This window comes from Scophthalmus maximus, chromosome 9, assembly GCF_022379125.1.
Source record: "Scophthalmus maximus strain ysfricsl-2021 chromosome 9, ASM2237912v1, whole genome shotgun sequence".
NCBI classification, from domain to species: domain Eukaryota; kingdom Metazoa; phylum Chordata; class Actinopteri; order Pleuronectiformes; family Scophthalmidae; genus Scophthalmus; species Scophthalmus maximus.
In genome coordinates, this window is record NC_061523.1 from 21,192,126 (window position 1) to 21,209,036 (window position 16,911).

The following is a 16,911-nucleotide window of genomic DNA, read 5'->3' on the forward strand; positions in this document are numbered from 1 at the left end:
AAAACATCAATGATAAAAAGCCGACAAAATCTTTGTATCTCTGTTCTTGCTATCCTAAGAATTCCAATGAGGGAGTTTTTTTAAATGCCAAATTGTCCACCACAAAAGGAATAGGCCCCGCTCAACGGACCCTTCTCACTGTCTTTTTACTATGGCAAAGGGACGTCACTTGTGACACAGTGTCATTTAATTGCATTCTTTCGAGTGTCGCGCCGCATGAACCGGCCCCTTGCACGTCTCCATCCTCCGCGTTTCGAACGTCAATTATCTTACTGGCCATTGAAAACGGCACAATGATGCCTGGGCACTTTCAAGGGCTGACGGCGCGTTGCTCTGTTGGCCTCTTTGTCTTTCAGGCAATGCTTCCTTTGCCCTCTCGTTGTCTGTTTCTCGAGCCGTGATAAGACCGTTGTCACACATATCCATTCCCAGAGCGACAAACACCCGCCAGAGTTTGATGCCGCGTAAGCTCGGTGGGGTTGGGGTTTTTTTTTTTTGCACAGCTTCCGTAGTGCTTCTTTGTGTTCTTGATCCGGGATCAACTGATGAGATGAGATACGCAGCTGATGAGCACATAATCTGGGTAGATTGAACGGGAACATTCATCTTCTTTGCCCTTAGGGACGTTTAACCGGTTGCCACAGCCTTGAGGGTCTCAATCTAAAATTATTATTATGCATTATGTAATTATGTGATTATTATGTCAGGAAAAGAAGAAAAATATGTATTTTGTATACAACCTGTAACTCACCGTCTTTTTCTCCCTACATAAGTCAGCTGCCAAGTTTAATTTTTCTGTGAATTGGTCTCTGTGAATCTCATGTCAGAGCGAAACCGTCCGACCGCGCAGATCGTGACATGAACCAACTGGAACTTCAGAGTCGAGCCGCTCGGACATCCTCGCAAACATAATGATCCGCCATAATGAGGAGCTTGTTCCTTCGGCACTGCCGTCGATTTGACAACGCCCGCAGGTCTAGTACGGAGGCGGCGGCGTTAATGGAGGCACAGAGTCATTAAAAGACGGCGAGAAGCCCTTCACTGTAAACGTCGCTAAGGTACCAACGTCTCCGGAGGCTGGAAGCCGCGACGCCTCATGATCATGTGTTTTTTTTCTCCCCTGCCGGAGCCCGGGGGAGAGTTGTCCACGTAGGAGTTTGCTCTACCGAGATGCCGGGGAAGCAGCCAACAACAAAAGCGCCGTGGTTCAACGAGCCTCACTTCTGTGGACACGAGCTAATTACAGCTGTGCGGCATCTGTGCAGGGTTTGGTGCGAAAATACAAAAAATGTATTCTGTACAGTGGCGGAGCGGCCGAGAACTAATCAGAAGAAAAAAACAAACCCTTTTTAACCCGTGAAAAGTAAGGATGAGAATTTTAGGAGAGCGACAGACCCACACGCGCTCATCGCATCTACGCTGTATCTTTAAGAAAAAACTGAGATCACAGTTGCATACACGGTTTTGACCAATAACTGATCCCTAAATATGAAATCAATTTTCATTATCTACATTATCTTATGTGAACAACATGGTCACTGGAAAGGTTACTGGGATGACACAGTTGGCATTTTGTAGGATACCAACACATTCTGTTGTGCATGGTCAGGGAGAAAGAAAAATCTGCATTGTTTGATCAGATAGAGGTTGTGATTGATAACTGAATTTCAGATAAAACACTGGAAAAGAGGCAATGCACAATGCTGATGGGGATCTCATTATGGATGATAGAATAAAGAAATCAAAAATAAATCTGAACAGCTAGTCTCATAGTCTATGATTCAATGTAGTCCTTGATGGAGCTTTGTGCAAATTTATATTAAATACTTGTCACATAAATGCCTGCTTCGTAACCCAAACGACCCTCTCCTGATTACAGAAACACTGAATAAATTACACCCTGAGATTTCTCCGCTTTCACATTCGTCAAATAAATATGCAGAGAAGGGCTGGTGGCCAACTCGATGGCTAATACATCTCAACCACGGATGCAGGTTTTCATGGGAGATGTCAGGGACGTGTCACCATCAATTGTCAAACTGTATTGCTTTTTGCCTCTCAATTATTATGCAAAATCAGAAATGATCTCTCCCACATTAATAACGGTCTACTTACTCTTTATTTCTGTCCATCAGTTCGTATCGATGCCCCTGCCACTCCCTATACCCCTCACATCCCGAATGTTATCTGTCCACAAGCTCCACGTCTGTCTGTAATGCATATTTCAACTGATTTATTGTTATAGCGATTAATATAGCAAATACTGAAAAGGTGTTTTCTCTTTAAAAAAGATGGTGTAAGAGCAAGTGTATGTCATGTTTCAAGTTTGTGGGTCAACGCGGTTTGGATCTGAAACAATTTTGTCCATTTATTGATTAGTTACTCATCAGAAAATATCCGTTTGAATTAATTAATTAATCACTTACATTGTTATTTTCAAGCAAAAATGACTAGTGCTATCCTCTCACATGACGGTTTATTATTTTCCAATTCACAGTTTTTTTCTAATATCCATTGGACCGATTTCTCGATAGGAAAAATGCGCGGATCGTCTCATCATAAATCAGCAGAACAACAGATGATAAAACTAATCGCCCGTTGCAGCCCTACGGGGAACCGCCGAGCAACACGCGCCTCACGTGGCTCACGGGGACTCGAGCAGCAGGTGCAGGTGAGATCATTAGTACAGTACAGGTCATCAAGCAGCTGCAATTACACTGTAAGTTCAAAAATTGCAACGCTGGGCTCCGCCATATCAGTCATTAATCATATTTTGGCAGCATCCCATTCCTGATTGAAAGTTTTAGTGTAATTAAGAAAGTGGCCGGACTCCTCCTCATGCGTATTCGACTTTAAACTAACGCAATGTTGAAAGCGCCGACGGGTGACGTGGATAACATGTGATTATCTCGGCGCAACGGCACCTGTCAGGGGCTGGGATATATATCAGGCGGCTCTTGAAATAAATGTGTCGGGAGTAAGAAAAATGCTCAAGCGTAAAGGATCTGAGTAGGCCTGTCACGATAATTACATCATCGACCTACCGTCCGATACGTGAACATGAAATCAATAATTTGTCTTGACCTCAACAACAGCCATTGTGTCTCCATGCGTGTTGGTCGGCATGAGGGCGAACGCCAACAACAGTCCAGCAGGGTCTCGCTGCGTCTGTCCTCCCATCTGTTCTCGTCGTATGATTAATAAATCACTGGCTTTGGTCTTTAAAATGTCAGAAGATATGAATTTCTTAGTGTTTTTCTTTAAAACGCCGGCTAACATTTAACTCTCAGCCGCACCACAAGTCTTTCCAGGACCTGCACACGCAACGACCAAGCTCACATCAAGTCAGTATCAGAAAAAAAGAAAAAAAAAGGTCTCTAAGAGGACGGTAATATCGTTCATCGCAATCATTTCGCGGACAATACATCGTGCAACAAATAGTCGTTATTGTGACGGGCCTGGATCTGAGGGACTCTGTCAAGGGCCAAATTATAATGGCTTCCTGGCTAAGTATTATTTTTACTTTTCCTTATAAGCGCAAACTATTTTTTTGAAATCTGACTACATGAAGTATGATGTAATCGAACAACACCAGCTCATCTCAGCACTCAAACGATGACCATGCACAACTTTTGATCCTCCATCCTCTCCAGCAGCGTGACGCCACGTGCAAATCAAATGATGCAGTGCAACCGTACAGTGAGTAGTAAATAAAACATTCAGAAGCTCGTGCAGGCACGGGAGTTTTGCCGAAAAAAATGTCTGGAGGTATTTGTCGGACGTGCGATCTCCAAGATAGCTGGACATGCTGCATGCACTGAAAAACCGCTCGCTCGCTGCGTTGCCACCTTGGCCCCGATCGTCTCCGCTCGCGGCTCCTTGTCCGCCGCAGACAATTGCTCGCCTCCATGCACACATTGCCCTCTGCAGATTGGACAGGCTCTTTGTGCGCCACTTAATTTTCAATCAGATCCGATTCCTGGCTAAGTTGGCATGCAGTGTAAAAGGGGGAAAATGGGGGTCACATGCTTTCTCCAGCCCGCTAATGAGAAGCTTCAGTCAACACATGGCACGTCACTTTTTATCTCGTCTGCCGTAGCAGATGAGAGGCGCAGGAGAGGTCTGGCTGACAAGTGCTGTCCATTTTCCCCTACGCAGGCCCATCCAGCTGGGACCACAACCAACAGTGACTCAACTTCTGTGCATATGGATGTCAGTTCCAAAGCAGCCGCTTTAAGTATGTAAGCTTCCCCGGGGGACTAATTGTCTGTCTATCAAATGAATATGAAGCGGAATCTTCGTGATCCTGAGATGCATTTAGACTTGTCTGCAGATTGGCATTGGGCCTCATTAAGACGTCATTATGACCCGTGACTACAGTGGATAATTGTACAATCTTAAGACTAAACCAATGGCATTGCCCTCCACTTTTAAAATAGCATGCTAAATGGATATTCTGAATTCTAAATGACCAGCATTACCGTTAAGTGGCTAAGATAACTCGACGTATACACTGAAGATTTCCGATCTTCTGACCACAAGACTCTAAAGTCCGATGACCTGCCCACGAATTATTAAACCTATGTTTAAACCGATTGTATGACCAGCAAGTGTCAGTGGCTGATAATAACATTTAGTGACTGCATATCTAACAAAAAAATGAATAAATATGAGAAAATTTGTGGCAGTTGAGCAGAATGACAGTGGAGCTGGCATGCCTTCCATCTGGCACCGGCAGTTCGTCGACGGCCGTCGGCTTTGAATTTCACACTGGATGGTTATAATGTGGATGGGAGACCTTATGCTGCCGCAACGATAAACTTTCAATGGAGTATTGATGGACACAACTGGGTGAATAACTCAATCCTAAAAAAACACAAAGAGAAGTTAAGATTTTGAACTGACGATGAGGTTAGGTTGGGAGATCTTTAAAGTTTTTGGAATTCACCCTAAGGTAGAACATCGGGTGTAATTTATCCAATAGTCGTTGGAAAAAACTAAAATGTCGACCTGACGGTGGCGCCAGGGGACAGGTCGGCGAGAGTAGGCTTCATCCTCTAGGGACTATGAACGTCTACAAATGTTCATGGTTATGCTTGTAAAAATAGATATTTGAGTCAGGTCCCCAGGAGGTGGACTGATGGACTGTGAGACATTGTTATCCCTAGAAACAGCTGACACAAAAAAAAAAGTAGTCGCTTTTAAAGTAATCACTTGCATTCTACCACATTTAATTAAAGTCTGATCCCTCTACCTAGCAACAGTCGGATAGACGAATGGGACCAAAAAAAACATGCTCTCTTCGGTGGAGGTAACAAACACTTAGCTGCGGGAAATCCATTATTATGCCGCGATAACGAGTATATATCTCCATATTGCTTGGTAAATTGAACCCATTACCTGGAGGACAAATAATCAAGTGACACATTAAACATGCCACTGAGGCCACATTCCATTTTACCCACTAATAACCTCTGGATCATAATGACATCTGGATTTGGTCGCAAGCTCTATTACATTTGCTCAATTATCCGTTTCCTCTGATTGCCACGGTTCCTTTTGTGGTCGCGACGAAGAACTGAAATTCTCTGCAGCCGTTTTTAAAAAATATTTCATTTCAGGCGAGCCCTCTGTTTTTCCCCGTGTAAAGCTTTTGGACGACAATTTTCGCAATTCAGGGTTTTATGCTGAACTACTTCAAGGTGCAGAAAAACAATTCCTGCTGGCGGAGATTGCTAATGACTGCCACAGGTTCCCGTGCCCTCTTCCCGGAGCTTTCATCCAATGTGAAATTGATTACACATCAGTCAGGCTGAAAAGGAGGAACGTCTGGACTGAAGCGAGGGACGAGACGAGATGGCGGGGGGGGGGGAGAAAAAGAGAGAGGGCTTGTGTTTTGTTTTATTCCTTCTTTTGGCTCCCGTTGATCTGATATTGATTGCCTTGACATTGGTCAAATACCCCACTCTGCATTGCGGATAGATGCTGACAGGGTGTGGAGGGGCTAGTCCTGACAGGACGGGCCACATGAGAGAGGCCGATTAGGATCGTCACCCATCGGGGATGTATCATTGATTCGAAGGCCTTTTTTTCTTCCCGTGATTGGGATTGAACAGATGCTTCGATTGCTTACATTGGCTTACCGTCACCGTCTATGCCAGGCAAATGCGGTGGCCGTTTAGAAGACGGCGTCGCACGCCGGCTCCAGTGCAGTGGGGGGAATTGTTGTGCGTTGCCTTGTGCAGCTTTTTTCGCCTCCCCTGTAGTTTCCACGTTCACCTGCAATTTGAACATTTCAGCAGTGGAAGGGAGAACACACGCCCGGTGAGGTGGACGAGCGGTTTCTTTTCTTTCTTTTTGGGGTTTTGGCCTCACAAATCCGAGGACGCGAGGAGGACCACGCAGAGTTTTCACGCGCAGCAGTACAAAGATTCAAAGCCGGTCCCCGTCCGCGGTGAAGTTAAGTCAACAAGGGAGCAGAGGAAACCCCGTCGAATCAACGCAGAGAGTCGGTCAGTTGCTCATGGATATTGTGAATAATATGCCGTCTGTTTTCCCCCCCCTCCCCGCCCTTCACCGGAGTGGATGAGTGTCAGGAGCTCTTACTTCACCGATATGTACCATTCCCGAAACGGAGAGCAGCCTTGTTTCCAGGGACTAAGAATAATTGGCGTGTTTATACAATCAATGGTAGAGAGCAGTCAACCTCCTCTGGGGAAATACGAACACTTGAGCACCACCACCTGCTCCCGCCTCTAGAACCGAGCTGTGCATTTTACAATGGGGCCATGTGACTGGTTCGAAGACTGCGTTCTTTGCTTTCTATGCTGCGTTCACTGTGCAGTGTAATATTGTATTGCATTATCAACCTTTCACTTCATTGAATGTAGCATGTTCTGTGCAGTCTTTTGTGTTCGCTAAATTATGTCTGCGCTGTTCCGTTACAATGAAATGTGATTTCATGTCATCTGACGTACGATATGTGCTTGTATTTCTAACGTGAAGTATTAAGATGCGCGGTAAAAACATGCATTTGCTTGAGAATTGTTTTGCCGAGCACATTGAAGAAACCTTCCAATGCGTTCTTTTCATGTTCCACATGTTTATTAGAAAATACGAGGGGACTTATCCTAATCATAGTGAGTTATTATCCAAAGAGGCTGGAGGTGTAGACTAGCTTCGCCAATATTTGGCTAGTGGTAACTTCCCACCCGGCTCAAGTCTCTTGCTAAAAGATGAAGATGAAAGTTGTTCCTCTTCTACACTATAATAGCCTTCTTCAAATCAATTTCCATTGTTTTACTCCTTAAGGTCATTAGCAATCCGAGTGTTGCACACGTGTCGAGCACAACTACACACAATTACATGAACCGCATACTTGCGAAGGGCTCAGCGCACGACATACAGTGTCCGTTGCTCCACAAAAACATCGCATGACACAATATTGCTTACCCTTGTAGAAGCACTCCTCGCTGTGCACGATGGTAATCCTGCGTCCCCTGTGACAGGAGGCCCGGTGGAGCTCGCAGTGGTTGGGGTACAGCGTCCCGTCCGAGCCGCACACGGGTTTGTAGTGCGGTTTACAGTGATCCAAGCACTTGCACTCCCCCTGGCCAATCTCCCGGTCGACGACGCAGTGGCGCCCCAGGCCACAGTACTTGTGTTCACACGGACCGGGGAAGCCATTGTGTCCCATGAAACCTGCAGCAACAAAAGAGAAAGACACTTTTATGTTTCGTGTGTGTGGTGAGACACCAACCGGTGATTTATGTGCGTATCTGCCAAAAGAGATTGGAAGCCTGAGTTTCAGCGCTTATTAGAGAACAGGTCTCATTCAGGCTGTTTCAGCCCCCCCCCCCCTCCCCTGTTTCAGTCCCCTCCCCCTCCCCTGTTTCAGTCCCCTCCCCCTCCCCTGTTAGATGGCGTTTTTTCGCAAACCAACAAAGTGTCTGTCAAGTCTGAAATTATGCAACTGAAGTTCTCCACAAAGAATCCGCCCAGGCAGGGCCTTTTTTCTTTTTAAGCAAAATATCACCAGAGATGCAACGTCAAGACAAACATCTCCCGTCTTTTCACTTGATACTTGCCGAGGCGAGACTGCAAAGATGTCGAATGACTTCAACTAGCGAAGAGCAACATGTCTTGTTGTGAAATGTGGACGTCAGAAAACGACCTCGGCGTCGTTGGGATCTCATGTGAACGAACTGAATTAACGCTCAACGCCGTGGCTGGCGACAGGGGGAGGGAGCAGAGCACCTTTGGGTGTTCACAGTATCCGACACTCTAACAATGACACGAGGTCAAATGCCGTTGAGTACTCATTTGATCCGAAGGGGCCGAGGAGCCGAGCGCATGAAATGAACAGAAAAAAAGCAAATTGAAATGCAGGAAGAAAGCGTCCTTGAGTGAGACATTCATTTGAGACTGGCTTGAGGATCGCAGACCCTGAACTCTGACATCGGTGTGGAGGAGGAGGCACGAGAAGGAGAATTTCCCAATGGGGATTTAGGGGAGATGCAGGGGGGAAAAAGAGCAGATCACAGAGTCAAACATTGCAAGCTTGTAGTTTTTTTTTTTGTTGTTTTCAGCAGCTGGTGAGGAATAGCGTGTCGTACAGTAAATAGTATTGGAAATGGAATAAAAGTTAATAAAAACATAAAACTGGGATAAACTGCTGGACCGCGATGTCGACTTTATTACAAAAGATTTTATGAGGACGAGAGTTTTCCCTTTTAGATATTATTATTATGTGTGAATATTCCCGGGGTGAGGATACTGTCTTTTTAACCATGTACAGTATGAACTCCGCCGCAGATCAATGTGCACAGGAACCCGTGAACTGCATCAAATATATTGGCTTTCTAATGGCTGCTTTCTCACCCTCGCATTGCCCTTTAACAGAAAACTCCTGAGGCAAGAAAAGAAGAAATATCATCAAGTCTCTGGAAGTTGCATAGTTACATGCATAAAGTTATGAGCATGAGGGAGGCTTGCAATGACTACGCGGAAAATGATTATGGGTTCGTCCACCGCTTATTTGTGAAGAGGTCATTGTAGTGGGAACTGTATCCTTCAGAAAACTGCCCATTTAATGAGTGAATGAAAACTTATTTCCCAGCATTTATTCATTTTTTTTAAATGTTTGGCGTTGACTGGCAGAGGGATTTAATGACTCCAGTGAAAGCTAAAATGCTCAAACTCGTCCTGACACACACAACGCCGAACACTTCGCCACGGCGTTGATGAACGCTCTTGACACAATAGACCCTGCAGCACGGCACCCGACGTCTCACAAATCCCTTTTTAATGAACACAAAATAAATCAATTAAACACGCCACGAGCATATGTTTTATCGCTATGAAACGATCAGGGAAGGGGAGACGAGCCTAGATAGAGACGAGGGTTTAATGTGTCGTTGTAGGGTTAACTGCAATCCAGTACACCGGTAAAGATGTGTCCCATTACTAGTTGTGTTTCAATTTTCTGCTGAAAAAAAATTATCTTTCGAGTTAATGTGTTGTTCACATAGAATAACGACCTGCACAGGGGACTCTACACTGTGCCTTGACAATTTCATGAATGGATAGTCGCCTGGAATCGTTTCCACCCACTTGACGCTTTCGACATTTTGCCAACCGTCGATGAAATGCGTGAGCAGTCGCATGGTCACGTGTCAGCTGTGTCATTGTCAGTGACGCGACGAGAGCTGCGACACACAAAACTATCACACGGATTGACCCCGTCGGAGACTAAATTAATTAAGGTTGTGTAATGAATACAGTTGGATACATAGCCGTTACTTCATTTGGTGTTCTTGTTGGTAATGCATATATAATAAGATAAAAGAATAAAAGCAGCATCAAAATACTGATTTGCATGCCGATTACCATGGCGATGATTTAAGCTTCGGGGCATTTGGATCGGCCTTACAGTTTCCACGTTTTTAATTATGGAGAGAATGTGAGTTTTTACTAATACACTGAAAAATATCAAGTGTACGCTGCCCTGACCAGCGCCAACTGGCATACAGACAATTTGTGCTTGTGTTATGTGTCGAATGCAAAAGCAATTATTTGTCGTGTGTAATTGTCATTTAATCCTTTTGACAACTTGTCAGTGAATTATTGTAACAATCCTTCCTGGCTTCCATCAGTTTCTTCGGCTAATACGAGGAAGCAAAGCCATCCCTGTTGTTTTCCTGTCAATGGCGTCAGTCATTTTCAATTGTCTGCCCCTCTGGTATCCACTGCTAAAGGGTACCTTCTTTTCCTCCAGTTCCCCGTGAGCCGCTAGTCTTTTTAATGTTTGTATGACACGTTGTAGGAGTCAGCACTGACAGGTCAGAAACAAGACGAGACAACGACGGCCTGTATCGTATCGCCCGCCGCCGAAGATGCGTTGATAACGTGCAACGCAGCATTAGATCGACCAAGACATGCGAATATCACCAAGCGCTCATCGTCCCCGCTGAACCCGACCGACACCGTCAGTCGGCACCGCCGAGGCCATGGCGACCTCGTGGCTGGGATTGCCCTGGAGCGATGGACTCGGAACCCATGAGGGAACGGGGTCCGTCAATCTCTTTCGACCCGGTTGGTGCGGCACATGCCAACTTGCCAAAAACTGCTGCTCCTCCCTCGTCATCCCGTCTACCCTGGAGCACTATCAAACCCTTTACGCGCACTATTACGTTCGCACAGAGAGACACGATCCTAAGTACGGGTGTCGATTACGGGGGGAAAAAAAAGGTGGTGAAAAACACGGAACAAGATTGACGGCGTTACTACAGACGTGGGAAAACGTAACAGGCCTTTACGGCCACTGGCTTCTCCACTCGTATCGCAACCGTCCAAGGAGTGAGGAATGGGAGTCTGCAAAACAGGATGGCGATGGATAGGAAGCTCGCCCGTCAGGGAGGAGTCTGCCACATTATCGGAAGGGAGTGTTGCGCCTTCATCCTGGCAGACGCTGCAGATAACATGACTCATGTCGTCTCCGACCCGAGTTGACCTGCCGCACGAACTGAGAACCCGAGGACACTGAAACTCAGGAGGGATGGCGCCTGTGGACTTGGCCGACAGCGGGGGCGGCGGGAAGGCGACCACGGTGAAATTGTTGATTTGACTTATTAACACGTCATGTGCCATGGCGACGGTCACATCTCTGATCAGATCCTCGGTAAGCTGAATAGAAACGACAACTCGCCCGATGAATGGTCTCCACCATTCCATAATGAAGTATATTATTTTTTCTTTAAGATGAACCTGAGTTTTGAATTACTCATTTATTATGTTGCTATCATTACTATTTCAATCCCAGTGATATTTCTTTTAATACTATCACTATTACTATTCCTGCATATGTCAACCTTTTAATTCCTCTCCCCTTTTCTCAATTAAGCTAAAGAATTCAGTTTTTTTGGTGGGCAAAAAATCACATTTCTAAGCTCCATGTAATATTTATTTCAATCTTACCACTAATTGTGGCCATCAAATGGTCTTTCAGCTCACATCCCATGCCTTTCACTACGGTGCGCTCTGACCCACTGTTCCTTTTCATCTTTGTGTGACACGCCAGCGTTTCACTCGATGTCCAAGGACAGGTCGGAGCAAAACAAGACGTCCTGCGTTACTTCGCCCGCCACCGAAGAAACCGCTTCTGCGCTTCAAGTGTTGATGATGTGCGACCCGGTGTGAGATAATGTGCGACACGTCCAGCAAGTATAGACGACTGATGGTCCTTTCTCACTTTGCTCATTACGCGTCGCAATGTTCTTTGCCCTTTATTCAACAGAAATATCCGTTACACAACTCAAAGCACTGGGTTACAGCTGGGGGAGGAAATACTCATTGACTTGATCAAAACTAATTGATCAAGTCAATTTCTGGCATTAGGCATCAGACAGAATGTGAAGCTGAGTTTCTGGTGTCCCAATACGTCTTCTTTCCACATCCAGCCACCCGCACCAAACTCGCCCTTCACTGCCAGTGTCATAATATTTATAAAGGGAACAACATGTTGCCAGTTCGGTTTCCTCCAAAGCACATTAGCCGATGCAAATTACTCGCGCATGATCATAATTGGTACTAGAGTGTCCAACTGAAATGCAAATGTCATGAAAAACGGAGAAGCATACAGACCAGCATCCGCAAACTTTACCCTCACACTTTGCACACGCTGTTTCACAACTGACCGATAAACATTGACTGGAGAGCGGCGCCTCGTGGCATTAATTACAATCTATGATGCATTTGGCTTCGAGCGCCGCGGCCTCCTGATACATAAACTCACTCGAAAAAAGGCAGAGACGAACAGCCACTGTGCGGAGCCTAAGCAGATGGTTACAGCAATGCAGTCGAGCGAGGGAATTGCGTCCGAGTTAAGATACGTTACACGTTGAGGAGCTGTTATCTGAAAGAAATTCCAAAAGAATAAACACCTGTGACTTTAGCAGAGTTTGTCTGTGCGGAGCTTCGTGCAATCACACTATCACCTAAACGCCACACGAGAACAGGGTTTTGTTTTGTTTGTTGTATTTAAAAGATCCTGATTTTCCAAACCGAGGATCATTAGATCCTTCAGTTTCACATTCGACAGCTACGTGGCTTTCGATTAAATGGGTCCGCGGATATCTGACGCCCGGGCTCAGCGGTCGGACGTCAGCGTAAACAAGCCGACTTAAAGCGGTAAGCCTTGTTCACATCCGTAACATCTCCCCCCCGCACGCAGGCCCCGCATTACCCCCTCGCCGTCAAAGAGGATTTGGACGAGATACAAGTGTGTACACTGTGACCTGATTGGAGCCAGTCAATTTGCTAGTTTATTAATTCCCCGCGGTTCCCCCGGCATAATGATTATTCAGTGCATTTGTGTCGCGCGGCCGGCCGGCCAGCCAGCCATCCTCTGCCACCAGCGGGGTCAGCGAAGGGCGCAGTCGTTTGCGATCAGCATGCACGTCCGACCGTCTGGTCATCAGCCGACACGAGGGGGACAAATGAGGGGTCGTGCACGGCCTTTCATTCACGGATGACCCGTTACTTTTTCCAGAGCGTGGAGACAAATGCGCCACGCTTTGTGTTCGGCGAGAACCCGGCGGGGTTGTTACGCGAGTTTAGGACTGTAACTGTGCACATTCGACAGAAAACAATGACAGTACGGTGCGTTAAGATACAATGTGGCGTTAGCGTTCGTCCCATTTCCCTTCACTTGGCCATTCCCCCTACGTTCCTCCACTCCACCTGAAGTCAGCATCTGACCACCCTACGTTTGAAGGGTGCTGTTTGATGGGATTTGAAAGGGTTGATAATCCGCAGCAACACGTGGAACAAAAATAGGACAAAGCCAACCCACAGTATTTCAGTAATTTTCAACGACATTAATTATGGAAGACCAAAGACTACCAATAAATGTCACCGGTTTTCTATTTCAATCCTAAAACCAGACAAATTCAAATTAAACCCCAAATAGCAGAGGCCCAGATTTCGAGATTTTACAGTGATGTATTAAATGTTATGTTAAAAAAAAAGTTCCAAAAGGGACATTCCAAGAACTCTATTCACTAGCTGTCTGTCACTTGACGACGATGACGTAGACAACAGCCAATCACCTTGATTTTTTTTGTGTTAACAATAATCATCAGGCCCTATTATAGGTACTTGCCGTCATAATATAACTGTCATGAAACCCAAAATAACAAAAGGCACCACTTTGCTACTTGATTGACATATTTGTGAGGTTTCATGATAGATTTTCCGAAATTTTTTCCAGTTCTTCTCTGGGTGATGAATAGGCTTATGACTAAAAAAAAAATTGGAAGATATGAATACTTGCACTATAACTGCAAATTCCTAATTCAACATTTACATTGCTACAGCACATTCTCAAATACTAAAAAATATGCCCAAATCTTTTATGACTTTTGATCAAGTTCTGTCATAGTCAGTATTATAAAAAATCTGCAAAAACTTCCAGTAGATGCATAAAAAAATTCTGGGTAGAACATTGACATGTAATCTGAGCATGTAGGCAACACCAAGGTCCAGACACATGTAACTCCAGTGTGCATCATTCAAAGGGCATCATCATTCAGCGCATGCATAATGAGGTGAACAGTGCGCGTGTGTGTGTGTGTGTGTGTGTGTGTGTGAAGGGATAACTGATGCGCACGGACAAGGCCGACACAATCAGATTGTCATCAAAGCCTCGATATCGCGGCAAAAGACAATCTGAATTCTCACATCCACTTAAGCAATATGCCCCAATGTTTTGAAGGGATGTTTACTCTCCTTTTGGCAACGAGTTACACTCCATTTACCCCTTTCCCTGGCGCCCCCCCTCACTTCCTCAACTGAAAGCGTTTCGTCTGGTGCCCGTCTGATGTTTTCCATTACGGCGGCTCGGCGTCCCGGGGGAGCGAGCGGAGTGCGGTAAACAACAGTCAGAGGCTCCGAGCGCACTCGGTGCACGGAGTTAAGCTGGCCCACAAGGCCCGCGGATCGCGGCGCGAGGGGACGCAAATCGGAATAGACAAAACGCTAAAACAATATTAAAACATATATATGAATATAAACACATTCGGTCAATTTAGAGTCTCCTATGAACCTAACCCCATTCTGCATGTCTCTGGACTGTGGGAGAAAACCGGAGAGAATCCGGAGAGAACCCACGCATACGCGGGGAGAACATGCAAACTCCACACAGAAAGGACCTGGTTGGTTTGAACCGGGACTCGAACCCAGGACCTTCTTGCTGCGAGCAAAAAGTGCTAACCGCTACGCCACCGTGCAGCCCAACTCTCTCTCCGGGAATCGCCGAACTTAATTGTGACCGTTAGGAGTCTCCTGGCAACAGCGAGCCCCTGAGGACAATCAGTTTATTGACAGTGAATTATTAGTGACATATTTATCGGAAAAATAATAATATTTAATGGCCCAAAACAGCAGTTCATTCTCAGCCAACTTGAGTTGTGGGATTGAACTGCGATTTGCGAGATTTTCACAATTTCCGGGTGCAAGTCAAACATATTTTCTGAACAACATACTATTCAGTTTCAGACTTACCATGTTTTACTGTGAGTGGCTTCTCTCGAGGGGTCAACTCGAAAATCTGCAAATGAACAAAAAAAAAACCATACAGCTCCCGCGTCTAATGGGAAGTTTTCTCAGTGTAAGATTATTCCACGTACACGGGCGTCAACCGGCCTTATCATTTCTGCACACTCAGCTGTCGATTTCACAACGCTGCCGTGTTCTGAAATCCGGAGATATACACGCAGCGGCGTAGTATTCTCGGCGAGGGGCCTCGATTGGTTTTGGGGAGAAATAAAAATGTTTTTTTCTGGTGAATATATGTTTCGGCAGGGGAAGCCACCAGCAACATTGTTATCATCCACTTCACGCATGTCAAAAACCTTATTTTCTGTCTGCCGGCGGCGCGCAGACGCGCCTCCCTCACCTGCAGCCGAAACGCACTCGCTCTCCTTCCCCCCCGTCATGTGCTAATTACAGCGCTGTGACAACACTTTTACTCCTGGTGGCATAAACAAGTCGTGAACATTTTATGAGGAGCTATTTGAGGCGTAAGAGCTTTTTTTTTTTTTTTTCCAACCCCCACTACGTTTTAAAACATTGATGTCTTCGCTTCCACCTCGATGGGTCCGTCCCGTACTCCTTCCTCGGAGACGCAGAGCACGAGACGAAGGGCTTCCATCCTTTTTTTTTTTCAAAGAAATTGTGATTTCATATTTCTTTAGTCAAATATACCTCACCGTGTGATGAAGCTAGACATACGAGATGATGTTATTATCCAGTCCAGACATGCAGTAGTATAAAACTAGCTGTCTTTTTGCTTAATGTAGACTAGATTTTTTTTTATTTGCCATTTTCATTTTGCACAATGAGTTCAATCTGGTCTAATTCTACGTGAACAGAGGACCAAGTCTTTGGGTAAGGTTTACTCCCGTTAACGAAAGACGAGCTATGCAACCCGCTGCTCTTTAACCTCGCCGGCGTCTCTGCTTTCCACCTAGAAAAAGAAATGCATCCCTAATGGAGAACGGACAAATCCAGACATTTAACTCCCGTATTTGAGGGGACCGAACTGGGAAACGCACACGACATCGTCACATCGGGTCGGGACTAATGTGCCTTCGATTGTTGCATACGTTGGAACGGTGTTAAATAAAAAAAAATACAGCAAGGGGCGAAATGTGTTACAATTTTCAAACACAACAGGGGCATTTTGGGGCGCAGGTATAGGAGGAATATAATGTGCAATGGGGGGGGGGTTGTTTACTACCGAGCACTCGTCTTGCAGCTCTCTGCAAACACAACTGACAGCCCATGAATAGACCGCGCCGGCTGTTTGTGAAGTCTAACAGAGCACCCGAATCAAGTCACGGCCAATTTATTCATAATATGCCGTCTGACACGTTCATCACCAACCACTCTGCGGGGCACAAAAGACATACTGTAAATACAAATTAAACCGTGTGAATGGGCCGCACATGGGATATTCTCCAGCGTGTCAGTGGTCCAACCACGGACGACCATGGTTTGACGATAAATGGCAATGAGTCATATAGAATTATTTTTCTTTGAGGTAATATCAGGAGGCTTCATGTTTTCATGCCAACGCTCACAGTCACTTGCATTTCAGGCCACAGCATTTGATGAATGGAAAATTCGACCGAGAGACAATTAACCTGGAACTACTTTGATGATTAAACAATCATTTGTAAATGCCAAATATTTCCTGGCTACAGACTCTGATATGTGACGGTTTGATGCATCTCTTTTTTGGACACAATAAACTGAATGTTTTTGGGATCAGCAATGAATTGGTCGAACAAAAGGACCCAAGTAAAGGGATGACATCATGTTTCACAATGTGTTGACGCGTCATGGACAACG

The 16,911-nt window shown here is 45.5% G+C and overlaps 1 protein-coding gene across 4 annotated transcripts in view; it reads right to left on the reverse strand.

Moving 5' to 3' along the window:
- The window catches only part of fstl5 (follistatin-like 5), a 144,932-nt gene that overhangs the window by 86,047 nt on the left and 41,974 nt on the right, over positions 1–16,911 (reverse strand). For all 4 annotated transcript variants that reach the window (XM_035650292.2, XM_035650291.2, XM_035650290.2 and 1 more), the window contains one exon: positions 7,453–7,701. In XM_035650292.2, coding sequence (XP_035506185.2) covers positions 7,453–7,701 — 249 coding nt within the window. The remainder of the gene's footprint in view (positions 1–7,452; positions 7,702–16,911) is intronic.